The sequence below is a fragment of the Myxine glutinosa genome, unplaced genomic scaffold (genome assembly GCF_964187855.1).
Source record: "Myxine glutinosa unplaced genomic scaffold, kmMyxGlut1.1 SCAFFOLD_390, whole genome shotgun sequence".
In the NCBI taxonomy this organism is placed as follows: Eukaryota; Metazoa; Chordata; class Myxini; order Myxiniformes; family Myxinidae; genus Myxine; species Myxine glutinosa.
In genome coordinates, this window is record NW_027616496.1 from 149,721 (window position 1) to 162,556 (window position 12,836).

Sequence of the window (12,836 nt, forward strand, 5' to 3'; positions counted from 1 at the left end):
ACACACGGAAAGGTCCTCAGCCATGAGCCCTCGTCAAAAATGGCCACTCTACGTCTGTCTTTGTTTGTTTGTTTCTTTCTTTCTTTCTTTCTTTGGAATCAGGTTGGTGGCAGGTGTGCTGCGTTTGCACTTGCAGCCGCAGGCAATCATCGGCTTTATAGGCATGGGCCAAACCATTTGGTTGAACTCAAATGGGGAGGGGGGTGGTAGGAAGAATAAAAGAATGGTCAGACACCGTAACGATATGAATTTATTTCTTATAAGGTGTACAAAGATCATTTGAAAGGCTATATAATATATATATTCGATGTATGTTGGTGTATTTTGTGACGTCATATTGATGACGTTTTTCTTCCGGTGTCTATGTTTAATGTAACAGGTGAAATGCGTCGGGTAATAACATGTGCATAAATATTTGGATTTGGTGAGGGCATTGGATTATTAACATTTCATTTATTTAATTATTCAAATTCCACGACGTGAGTGTCAGTAGGAAGACAATCCGGATGAGGAGGAGATTTATTGATAAACATAGCAACCGCAATACGAGGTGTTATGGTGTGTGACCTTTCTTTTATTTTTCCTTGAAGCCTGCCCGAGTTAGAACGAGTGGTTTGTCAACCGTTGTGCTGTGCACCCCCTCCGAATTAGAACAAGTGGTTTGGCTCATGGGTATGAGGGCTGTGATTGGTTGTGGGTAAGGAAGGGATCAGCAAGTCGGTTCACAGCATCCTTTATAAGGAGGAGTATGCTGTAGGCGTGCCTGACTAGTATTTGAAGTCGTGCTGGCTTCATATGGGGTTCTCTACTCGGCTTGGTGAGTTGTTTTGGCTTTGTTTATGTATAGAAATAGATGTTGTTTGTTGTGACCTATGAATAAAGTCGGTTTGGTCGAATGTGTGGTTTGATGGGGTTGGTTGTTGTAACACAGGACACGAGGATGAGGGAGACTCTGATATGGGTATGTAATGGATTTTTTTTGGAATTGTAGTGATCTTGGTTTCGACTCTGACTTTGAATTGCAATTGCATGTACTTGATTTGAGCCTTGGTTGTTGTCGTCAACGGTCTAATTTGCGGTCTAATTTTGCAGGGATACCTCGTTTTTGCACTGCAACAATGGGCTGCCATTTGCACTTTCGTGGACATCCATGGGTTTTGGAGGAATATACAACCTGGGAACAGCAAGGTAGCATAGCGTTTATTCGCCTGTGTTTGAAATGTGAAAGTTGCAGGTAATATATGTGGAGCACAGTGATTTGTGGGGAGTGTTCGAAATACTGAGGAATACACGTACACCGGAAATGTGTGAGAACTGTCGTTTATTTTTGAATTGTGCAATGGGCATTTATTAGATTTTTTGGGGTTTTTGGTTTTGAGGTTTAGCACGTACGACCTAAAATGGGCGTGCCGGATGGTGCAATGACGGGATATTTGGACTAGTTTTATATGTTGTACACCTGAGGAAAAAAAGCAATGGTTTTTGTGTCAGCAATTTATTTGACGTCGCACATGCATAACAACAAGCAATACTGACTCGTAATATAATATATATACATGTTTAAATTTTGATGTCATAATTGTGTGTGTGTGTGTGTGTGTGTGTGTGTGTGTGTGTGTGTGTGTGTGTGTGTGTGTGTGTGTGTGTGTGTGTGTGTGTGTGTGTGTGTGTGTGTGTGTGTGTGTGTGTGTCCCAGGGGGTTGTGCGGTAGGATAACACAAACAAAGGATGTTTAATGAATGTGGGTAGGTGGAGTAAAGGGGTCATCAATTGCAGTAGTTTTAAAGTGGCAGTTGTAGTTAGGTTTATTTGGAATAAAAGCAAAGGGGTAGTCGTACATTGTGTGTCGGATCGGTGAGTTGTTTTTATTGCTCGCTTACAGTCGCAGTTGTTGTTGGATTGTGGAACACGCCGTCAGGTGTTCGTCGTCATTGTGGACGATGTAGTGGCGCTGTTGAGTGGCACGTGAGTGGCACATGTGGTGTGCCACGTTCTTGGCTTTATTTTCGTTGATGTTGCTCGTCACCTAGGTGTAAGGAAGAGAAGGGGTGGCATGAAAAGATTTGCAGATGGAAGGATGAAAATCCTTTTTGCAGTGTACACCTTAGTGACGATCGGTGTTGACAATAGGGAAAGGGAAAGTGCGCAACTGCGCATGCATGTGAGAGTAGTGGAACTGCGATCATGGCATGGTGTATGGTGTATGGTGTATGGTGTATGGTGTATGGTGTATGGTGTATGGTGTATGGTGTATGGGTAATTGTGTAACACAAGGTGTTGTACTTACGTGCGTGGCAATGGACGTACGTATTGCACCTGCCGTCAAAGTGGTCTTCATTCCCAGGGTTTGTGATGCTGCCCTTAAGAGGTTCGACATATTTTTGCAAGGGTTTCCTCTGCTATTGAAAAAGAAGGTCTGTTGTTTTTGGTCTCTGAATCCCGGTAAGTTTTGTCTGATGTTTGCAAAGATGCACATGAATTTGTGGTCTTGGCTACTCAACGTGACCGTGGCCCTGCCGAAGTGGGCAGCGGTTTTGTGTTCGGGAACCTGCAAATTAAATTGGGAAGGATCGTGTCGGTGGTGCAGTACACTTTTATAAGACGTGATTGGACGATGTGATGTGTGTGTGACAGACGTAGTTGGTTGTTGAGGGAGTGTTCCTTTGTTGTGCATTGTTAGAAATTTCGAACACATTTTATGTGCCTTGATTTGGAAAGGAAGTGTTGTGACGGTATGAATGTCGTTGCATTATTGCAATAACAATGTCCTGTGGATACGGCTTAGTTTGTTTAGGTGATGAAATGCAGTTCGGCTTGGACAATGCACACCGTATGCTTACGTGGATGAATCGTGATGGGCCTTTCCTTGTGGCGTTGCGGAAGTTGTCCAGGGTCATGTTTGTCATGACGCCTTTTCTGTGGCCGTTTTTGATGAGCAGCCGGGCACATAACAGTCCGATTATTCGGACAATGTTGCGTGCTGGTTTTTTGGGGTTGCTTTTGATTTGGTCTGAAAAAAAAAAATGAAAGGGATAGCGTCAGCAATAACAATTGATGTGTGTCACGTTAGGCTTAGGTAGGTTGGCATGGTTGGTTGTCGTCCATGTGACTTGTAGGAGGAATAAGTGAGTGTACAGAAATGTTTGGGCAAATGTATTTGCTAGGGTCGTCATCACTTACCAAGAAGTTGAGGGATTTTCATTGTGCTTTTTTGCACTATTGTTCGCAGTTCATGTTTGGAAATCAATTTGTCTGTGAAAAGGAATCAAAAGAGGTATCATTATTTGTTGGCGGTGTGCTTGGGTATATCATTTGTCATGAAAGCAAAGGATCGTTACCTGAGATGGATGGAGGAATAGGTTACGCGTACGTTTTGGGTGATGTTTCTTACCTCGTGCATCTTCCAGGCGCTGTTGGTGTTGGACTCTGACATGAGGATTCATTTCTCTTTGAAAAGCCGAGATCATGAAGACAATGTGGTCGAAATTTTGGCTCGTCAATTTGACTCGGGGAAATTGTGCCGCTTTTAAAAATTTCATGAAAGAGCTCAGCGAGGAGAGATGATTCTTTATCGTGGATGGTTTCTTGCCGGAGCTTCGTAAGGTGTCGAACCATCTAAAGACGTGAAAGTATTGGAAGGGCATTTAACCAAACGAGCAAGTGAAACAATAAAAGCAATGTCATCAATAAAAGGACAAGTAAAAGTAACGCAAGCACTAAGTGAAGCAATTGCTATTGTTGTTATCATTATTAGCATCGTTGTCATCATTAATGTTGATGTGAAGGTTAGGGTTTTGGGGTATCGTTTTCGTTAGGGTTGTCATTGTTGTTAGGTTGGTGGTGGTGGTGGTGGTGGTGGTGGTGGTGGTGGTGGTGGTGGTGGTGGTGGTGGTGGTGGTGGTGGTGGTGGTGGTGTGCACGATATATTTTGGGCAATGTGCATGTGTGGGGTGTTCATTGGTGGTTGCAAATGCGAGGGACGTGCATCGGGTGAGTTGTTCGCGGGTGCTACGTTGTGAATGATGTCATATGCGCGATCCTGAGGACGACGATTTTTCTTTTTTCTTTTTTCTTGTTTCTTTTTTTTTTTCCCCGATACAAGATGGAGGCTCGCGAAAGAGGTAACATTAATCACACAGAAATGTGAAAGCGACACATGAAACACAAAACGTAGAATAAGGGCAGCGGTAGACAAGATGGGGAGAGACAGGGGGAAGGAGACAAACAGAACATTTGAGAGCAGGGACATGCCGAGAAATGTGTGAGGGGGGAGGGCTTGGGGGGAGGTGGGAGAGGTGCAAAACATATGAAGCCTGTAAGGACTTGTAGGAAAGAGGTTGGAATTAAAAAACAAAAAACCGAAAAAACGGTGCATCTGGGGTGAATCAGCGGGGGTAGAAACGATCAAGGTTTTGGATGGGGGAAGATATAAGATAAGATAAGATAAGATAAGATAAGATAAGATAAGATAAGAGATGGTGGTGAACAGCTGTTTTAAAGACCTGAAGGGAGTGGGGGAGTTTGTTTCACAGGCGGGAGAAGAGGGGAATGAAAGAGTGAACGTGAGCAGGGAGCCTAGATTTTGGCAATTTAAACATAAGAGGGTTGCAGGCAGATGTTGTGCGACACGAAGGAATATTTGGGGGACAGAGCTGAGAGAGAGCTGGGGGAGCAAGGGCGGAGAGGAGTCGGTAGAAGGCAGAAAGATCAGCAACCTGTTTGCGGTGAGTGAGTGAGTGAGTGAAAGGCCCTCGGAGTTAAGTTCATCGCAGGAGATTGCAATGATTCTGAACGGTTTGGTTTCAAGAGCGTGGATTTCGAGGTGGGTGTGAGGCAGGAGCATCGGCCCAGAGGGGGGGGGGGGGGGGGGGGACAGTATTGCATTGGGCTGTGGATGAAAGCGTTGTATGTGGTGAGGAGTTCAGGAGTTCAGGAGGTCAGGTGTGTCAAGGAAGGACTTAGCACGACTGAGGATTGCTAGTGGGTGACTGGCTTTGGGGGGCAGCTTGGAAATGTGCTTTTCCCAAGAAAGATCATGGCAGATAGTGAGACACAAAAGCTTGAGCGACAGAAGTTGTTGCAGAGGATTGTTGAGAAAGTAGATGAGAGGGTTTTTGCCTTCGGTCCTTTCGGAGAGACATTGTAAGAGTGTGACATTTGTGAGGATTGAAAGACATGTTCCACTTGTTTGATGAGTCTGTGATTTTGTGCAGGTCTGCAGAGAGTGACGAGTGTGTAGACTGTCGATCTGAGGCATGAGCATTGGAGCGGCAGATAGTGGAGTCATCAGCCAAGAGATGGAGAGGATTTTCCAGAGAGTCGGAGAGATCGTTGATGAAGACCTGAAATAACACAGGGCACAGAACACTACCTTGGGGAATTCCAGGCAGAACAGGAAGGCGACATGAGAGAAATCTATTGAGGGCCACACGTTGTCTATGACCAGAGAGGAAGTGTGCAAGGCATGAGTGGAGATTTTTATGGATACCATCGGAGGAGAGTTTGGTGAGCAGAGCTGGGTGCCAGAACGTATCGAAGGCACGTGATATGTCACGTGAGACACGTGAGACAGGTCTGATGTGTTGTTTGGCATTGAGGACCTTCATTCATTGTTGAGACGGCAGAAGCAACATGTCCAGAGTATCATGACCTGGTATGAATCCAAATTGATGATCAGAGATGAAGCTATTGGAGAAGAGGAAGGATTTGATATGCGAAGCAATGATGGATCCCATGACTTTGCTGATAATTGGAAGCAGGCTGATTGGTCTGTAGTTGGAAGGATCTGTTTTTGCACCCTTTTTTTTGTGTAAAGCATTAATGTTGGCTGATTTTCAAGATGGTGGCAGATGAATTTGAGCAAAAGAGAGGGTGACAAGAACAGAGAGAGGGTGACCTAGAGCCGCAGAGGAGGATTTTAGGAGCCGTGGGGGTGATGCCGTGTGGTCTAGTTGCCGAATCCGAGTTGAGGTTGGGCAAAAAAAAAAAACTGGTGCACCTTGTGAGGTGACAAGGACACAGAGTCCAGGAGCAGTTGGGTTCGACTGGGATAGGTGGGAACAGAGCGAGATGGGGTTGGGACACAAGATTTTGAGGCAGAGACAGAGTTGAGGCATTAGGCGTTGTCACGTGTCGGTGTCAACTGTGTAGCCATTTGAGGTAAGGGAGGGGATGGCGGTGGGGGAAGAAATAAGAGAAACCGATTTGCCCAGACGTCGGCAGCATTCGGAGGAAGGAGACAGGTTTGAGAGTTCAATCTTAAGTGTGGAGAGATGGTGCTTCCTGGTACTCCTCAGGGTAGACACACATTTGTTCCGAGCTTGGGGGAAGGAACTGAGATTGCCTTCAGTTGGATGTGTATTTCATGAGGCAAATGCAAGTTGCTTCAGGGCAATTGCCTGAAGGCAAAATTCAGTGTACCATGGACGGGAGGAAAGGTAAGACACCCGAGGACGAGACGAGACGAGACGAGACGAGACGAGACGAGACGAGAAAAAAAAGAGCTCCTTGCTTTGGAAGAATTGATGTCAGAGGCAGTAGAGATGGGAGACTCGTCGGTGGTGAGGAGGCTCTGAGAATGGCCAGAGAGATGTCGACTTTCACAAGTACATGATCAGAAGAAGCGATTGGAGTACAAGAAGAGCAGGAGACATTTACAGGGAAGTTAGTCATAAGGAAGTGCAGAGGAGAACATACTACATTGACTGAGATCCGGGTCGGGAAATTGAGAGATTGTGTCAGTCCCAATGAGTCGAAGAAATCCTGTGCTGAGGTGCCATGGCTGGTGAGAGAGGAACGCACACCCAGCCAGCTGGCATGATGATAGTTGAAGTCGCCACATATGAGGAAGAAAGAGTTTGGATGAGTTGATAGAAGTTGTTCGATGTTATCCGACGGGTAAATGAAAATGGAGTCATCACTCTTTGAAGGACGGTACAGGAGAGATATGAACAAAGGGTTGGAGCGGAGAGGAACCCATAGGCAGAGGTATTCCTGGGGGTGGGGTGGAGAGAGGGTAGTGCAAGGAGCGTGAGGAAGAGGTTTTTGATAAAGATAGGCAACTTACCACCAGGACGAGGCTCAGGTGTATCGTAGCTGAGGAGGGAGTAACCAGGAAGAGATGTTAAGGAATCACAGACATGGTGAAGGAGGTAATTTTCCGTTAGGCAGATGAAGTCTGGATTGTGAGAAGCAACCCGAATGTCGAGATCAATCGGGTTTGAGGTGCATATCGTTAATGAGGAGAGAGGGGGACCATTGGGTGCAGTATAGTATAGTATAGTATAGTATAGTATAGGGTAGGGGAGGCGTATGGTCCGATGAAGGATGACAGGGGGAGGTAGGAAGAGCAATTGATAGTGTCAGAGATTACAGAAGAGTTACAAGAAAGGGAAGGATGAGGAGGATGAAAGGTTTGATGGTGATGGCATGAGGCACAGTGACGGGTTGTCTGAGGGGTTGTTTGGTGAGGAGGAGGAGGAGGAGGAGGAGGAGGAGGAGGAGGAGGAGGAGGAGGAGGAGGAGGAGGAGGAGGAGGAGGAGGAGGAGGCGGAGGCGGAGGAGGCGGAGGAGGCAAGTAGAAGGTTCGGGGAGGTGGAGGTATGACATAGAAGGGAGAAGAAGTGGGGAGGAGGCAGCTTTGAGAAGGAGGCGGGAGGGGTGGGAGGAGCCAGGCGGGATGGTTGGGCGGAGATTCGAAAGGGAAGGGGTTGGGGGGGGGGGCAGTTTTGAAGGGGGAGGGGCAAGGTGGGAGTTTAGGAGGGGAGGGTCACCGGGGGAGTTTAGCAGGGTAGGGGGAGGGGCAAGGGGGGATTTTTGAAAGTGTATGATTAATGAAAGATGAACATTTATAACAAATTGGGTTTATGCATACTTACGAGCGCATTTTGGTGGTTTCCTGCAAGAAGAGCATCGAGGTGCCTATGTCCTGTTTGCCCGCCATATGGCGCAGGAATAGGCGTACATGGGCAATGGTGGTGTTGGTGTTTTCTCGTTTTTTGGCGTTGGCGAATGTGCCACACATATACCGCATGTATTCTTTCAATAGTTGCACTGTAAATAGGTATGTAATAATTCATTGCATATAACCATGACAACCAAGGCAGGATAAATGTAATTGCTGTTGCACTTGCTAATGGTTTACTCACCGTCAGGTGGAGGTTGAGCGGTGGCGCGCTTGTCAGCGTACCATTTTTCAATTCGGGTATACCTATCTTTGACATAGGTGAAGAGGTGTTGCTGCTCTTTGAGTTGTTGTATTAGATGACGGGCAAGCTGCATGTCTTTGTCCTGATAAGGAAACGTGAAAGCGACGTGGTGAATGGACTTGTTAATGGGGACAAAGCGCGCAGCGCGCAGCACGCAGCGCGCAGCACGTGGCCCATGGCGTGTAAGTGTAGGCCTCTCGGAAGCAATAGCGCCGAAGACTTTGTCGGGTGCACACGTCAACGCATGTTGGTTTGCTGCACGAATTTTGAGGAAAAGATTGCATTATCAGCATTGCGTAAAAGGTCAGGAAAGGATCAACTTACTTTCAGAGGCATGTTGTTTGTTTGAAGGTATGGACGAAGTACTCGAATCGCTGGGCCTGTGTCCTGAGGAATGTTGGTGTGGGCGCTGTGCCGCTGTTGGAGTTGGAGTTGGAGTTGAAGTGTTCCTTGTTGGTTGTTGTTTAATGGGTTTTTTTTCCTTCCTTTCTTTCTTTGTTTTGTGCCCACCCGCTTTTGAATTAAGGGTTAGCAGCATAAACGAGAATAAGTGTTCGTTAATCGTCATAGTGAAAATGACTTTTGTCTTGTTTGTGTGATGTTGAAAAAAATTACACTGAATGAACGAGGGTTACATAATGAACGGTGGTTGTAGTGCAATCCTTTTATGTCATCGGCGACGGGGGTTTTTCATCCGAGGGGGTTTTCCCCGCGATGGCCGGAAATATGTGCGTGGTGAGGTGTCCAGCCATATTTTTGTTAGCTTCATCGTGGCGTTTTTCCAAAGACGCTTTTTCAAACAAAATTAATGATCCTGTATTGTTAATGTTACTACAAAATAATAAGAATACTAGTAATATCCCATTTTCCCAAGGCGTTTTTGCCCGCAGTGAAAACGTGTACGAATAGGTTATCGTTATCATGGCGTTTGCCTGGTTTTTGGTTTCCTGGTTTCAACAGGAAGGATATATATCTTATATTATAAAGCACGTGCAGGTATGGTCATATTTTTACAACTTGCTAATGGTGTTTATAAGAGTAAATGAAGAAATTTTGAGGAATGCTGACGTCCCTGAGGGCAGGTTTACTTTCAGAAGTGAGCGAAGGTCTATTGTGCTGTATGTAAGGACAAATATTGCGTTGATAATGATAGCTTGGGTTCCGGTGAGTAGGTGACGTGTGAATTCTCGTAGGGACGTTTTGTAAGTAGCTCCTGGTGTTTCATAGGAAACTGAAAGGGAGAAGTTCGGGTTGTGGTCCTTGACTAAGCAGTGAGGTAGCGCTTGTGAAGGCAGTCGTTTCGTCACGGTTTGTGTACACAAGAAATTTGGTAGGTGTCGAATTGCAACGAAGATGTTATCATGTCGTGTAGGGCCTGGTCTTTTGAATGACTTGATGTGATATTGTATAATGTAATGCACGTTCTGCTCTTTTTAATGAGCTGGTGTACCATGTTTTGGTGTCGTGGGCGGTTTGATTCTTTTGAGTGACGTGATCTAACATATTATAATATAATGCACGGTGTGATCTTTGCAATGAGCTGGTCTAACATGTTATGATGTCGTGCGTGGTCTGATTGTTTCCGTGACCTGATAAAAGGGGGTCGTAGTCGTCGACGTCGTCGTGGTTGTGCGTGGACTTGGAGTCGGGTGTTTTTTTTGGTAGGATTGGATTTTGGCAAGGGGAAATTTTTGTGCATTCATTGGTTTTGCGTTTGTCAAGGGAGTGGTGCGTGCGTGCGTGCGTGCGTGCGTGCGTGCGTGCGTGCGTGCGCGATGTAGTTATGTTGAGTGGACGTGTCGGTAATAAATGGTTTGTCCATGTGTCTGTGTTTTGCTCCTCAGACAAAGAAGCAAGGAATTTTGGGGTCCTGTTGCACGGCAATGTGGAGGGATGGAGCGACATTTGCGTGTCCATGATGATTTGTCGTGTGACGAGGCACGCAGTGGGAGGATTCTCAGCGTTTCAAGGAAAAGGTGGTTGCAAAGTTTTTGACCGTGCAGTCTAATGGGCGTGGCAAAGTGCATAAGGCTACGGGTAATGTCATGTGTACTTGGCATGTTGTTGTTTTGTCGCACATGCTACGCCTGTGAGAGACCATTTAGTTTGGTGGTGCGCATTTGACTTAGTGGATTGTTTGTGGTCACTTAGTCATTTGGTCACTCATTTGGTGTTTTGAAAAGAGGACGTTTGAAGAAACTGTTTGCGTTTAATGGTCATGGCATGCAGGTACGTGTAGTTGTGCGTGTTCGTACGTCGGGGTTAGCGTTTGTCGTTGGTTTTTATTTAATCGTTGTGTGCATGTGTTCCTTGGGAGCATATGTATTGGGAGGCGTCATGTTTATCGTTGAAACTTTGGTGTTAGGTTTCGGGGAACTAAGAAGTGCCCTGTGGACGGGTGTGTGAGGGCTGTCGACAGGGTTGACAAGCATCTTAAAGCGGCGCATGGGCTGACGGTGAGTTATTGTTGTTGATGATTATGTGCGTGGGTGCGTGTCATATTTATGGCATGTATTCAGTGTGTGCTTGGATGGACGGACGGACGGGAAGGATCGGTGGATGCACGGATGTTTGCATTAATTTGGACGTGTTCTGCATTTTCATTGACGTTTGCATTTGTTATTAGGTGAAGGACGAGCGGTATCAGGTGCTTATGGCTGGGGTGAGGGGGTGTGCCGAGGAAGCCGGGCCAAGTTCACGTTTGCATGTTAGCCGTGGAAGCAGGGCCAAGACGTGCAAAGTCGGGGCGCAGGTGGACGTCCCTGCCGTTGCTGAGGTGGCGAAGGTGCAGGGGAACGCCAAGGGCATCGCTAGGGGTTCAGGTGCGCCTTCGCCAGGGCGCAATTCATCCGAGGACGGTTCCGACGTGGAGGTCTTGTTGTCCTGTCAAATCACACGATTGCCGTATTTGCTGCGGGCAGGGGAAACGGCAATGTCGGTGGGACGGTGTTGTATGTTCATTGGGAAGAGGCTGAAAGTGCTGCATGGACGGGATGGTAAGTGATTGAAAGAATTAGTTAGTGTTTCCTGTTGTTGTTTCATGGCAATGCCCTGTGTGCTGCGACACGTGTTTGTATGCTGAAGGCTCGTGGATGCATTGTTGTCTTCCTATTTGCTGTGAAGGACGTGAAAGCGAACAAGTGCCTGGTACATCGTCGCAGGTGCTTTGTGTCGTCGGCCACGAGATCCAGGCGTCCACTGAGGCCGAGGACGATCAGAAGGGCGATCAGCAGGGTGATCACGACGATCACGGTGACCACCATGACGAGGAGGACAAAGTTCACCAGGAGTCGGAGTCGGAGTCGGAGCCGGAGCCGGAGGCAGAGCCAGAGCACCGGAATGATGATGATGAGGAGGAGGAGGGCGGCGGCGAGGGCGGCGAGGGCGGCGAGGGCGTTTTCGACGAGGACGATGACGATGACGACGATGATGATGCTGAGGGGGGGGAGGAGGAGGAGGAGGAGGAGGAGGAGGAGGAGGAGGAGGAGGAGGAGGAGGAGGAGGAGGAGGAGGAGGAGGGAGGAGGAAGAGGAGGAGGAGGAAGAGGAAGACGAGGAGGACGAGGAGGACGAGGAGGACGAGGACGAGGAGGAGGACGAGGACGAGGACGAGGAGGAGGAGGACGAGGACGAGGAGGACGAGGAGGACGAGGAGGACGAGGAGCAGGAGCAGGAGCAGGGCCGGCCAGTGGTAGTGGTGCAGGGGCTTGTGTGGCGCTTGGGAGCAGTTGTGAACGTGGTAAGTTTATTAGAGGAACAACAACCAGAAAGACAACATCATCAACAACAACAACAATCACAGGCATTCTAAGGGCATTTTACGTTGTACAGCGGCATATCCCGAGATGACGTTTGACTTTTACGTACGGAATTTTGAATGGAATGTTGTGTGTGTTTGTTTTGTTTGTTTGTTGTTTTTTGGGGGGTTTGGTGGGGGGGACATTATGGTATATGTTTGGGGCAATGTGTGACGACATAACGATTGGCTGACATCAGTCGATGAATGAAGTTGATATTTGTCCTTGGTGGGATATTTTTTTTTTGTTTTCAGAAGGAGCGGGAAGTGTTGAAACGCCCGGCCGAAGGAAACGTTTGCGGAGTGGTCGATCGTCGTCGGCTGCGTATGCTTTTGTGAGTGAAAGAGTTTTTATCCACGCAAACGTCATAGTTTATATTTGCAAGAGAAGTGTTTGTTGATGTCCGACATGGACATGGTTTTTTTCACGGTTGTTTGATTTCGTATCGGGATGCATCTTCATGCTTTGTCTATGGTGTGCTCATTGTAAGGTTCGACGACGGAGAAAGTTGGATTACAACAAGAACATTTTGGACCATCTGGAACGTGCGTTCGCTCATGAGATTGCGTGTAAACTGGTTACGAGACGCAGGGTAAGCATATGGAGAGTGATCATGGATATAAGGGCGATTTGTCATTGTCCTGGTGTAACGTAATACTGGCATTTACTTCAACGTATGTTGTGTTACATTTACTTAGGTCGCTGAGGTATTACGTGCCGATGAGGGCTTGAGGGAGAAGTGCCGGTGTGAAGGCTTGACGGTGGAGAACATTCGTGGTAAACTTCGTGCTTTGTCTCAAAGGCGATGACGCTTGGCGTTTGTTAGTAAGTTT

General features: G+C 47.1%; 1 protein-coding gene across 1 annotated transcript; it reads right to left on the bottom strand.

Moving 5' to 3' along the window:
* Nucleotides 1–1,749: 1,749 nt before the first annotated feature.
* Nucleotides 1,750–8,658, bottom strand: LOC144888974 (uncharacterized). Its single transcript, XM_078768764.1, has 8 exons — nt 8,532–8,658; nt 8,148–8,289; nt 7,878–8,052; nt 3,392–3,615; nt 3,181–3,252; nt 2,841–3,010; nt 2,288–2,548; nt 1,750–2,026 (listed from the first exon to the last, which is right to left on the bottom strand). Exons 1-8 carry the CDS (start codon nt 8,541–8,543, stop codon nt 1,877–1,879), a joined length of 1,206 nt encoding a protein of 401 aa, XP_078624890.1. The 5' UTR covers nt 8,544–8,658; the 3' UTR covers nt 1,750–1,876.
* Nucleotides 8,659–12,836: the final 4,178 nt, after the last annotated feature.

Bases quoted from the DNA above. Each gene is read 5' to 3' on its own strand.
- LOC144888974 (XM_078768764.1), bottom strand. The intron at 3,011-3,180 runs GTAAGTGATGAC...TTTTTTTTTCAG, and splicing joins GAAAATCCCTCAACTTCTTG to ACCAAATCAAAAGCAACCCC. The intron at 2,549-2,840 runs GTAAGCATACGG...TTTAATTTGCAG, and splicing joins GCCCATCACGATTCATCCAC to GTTCCCGAACACAAAACCGC.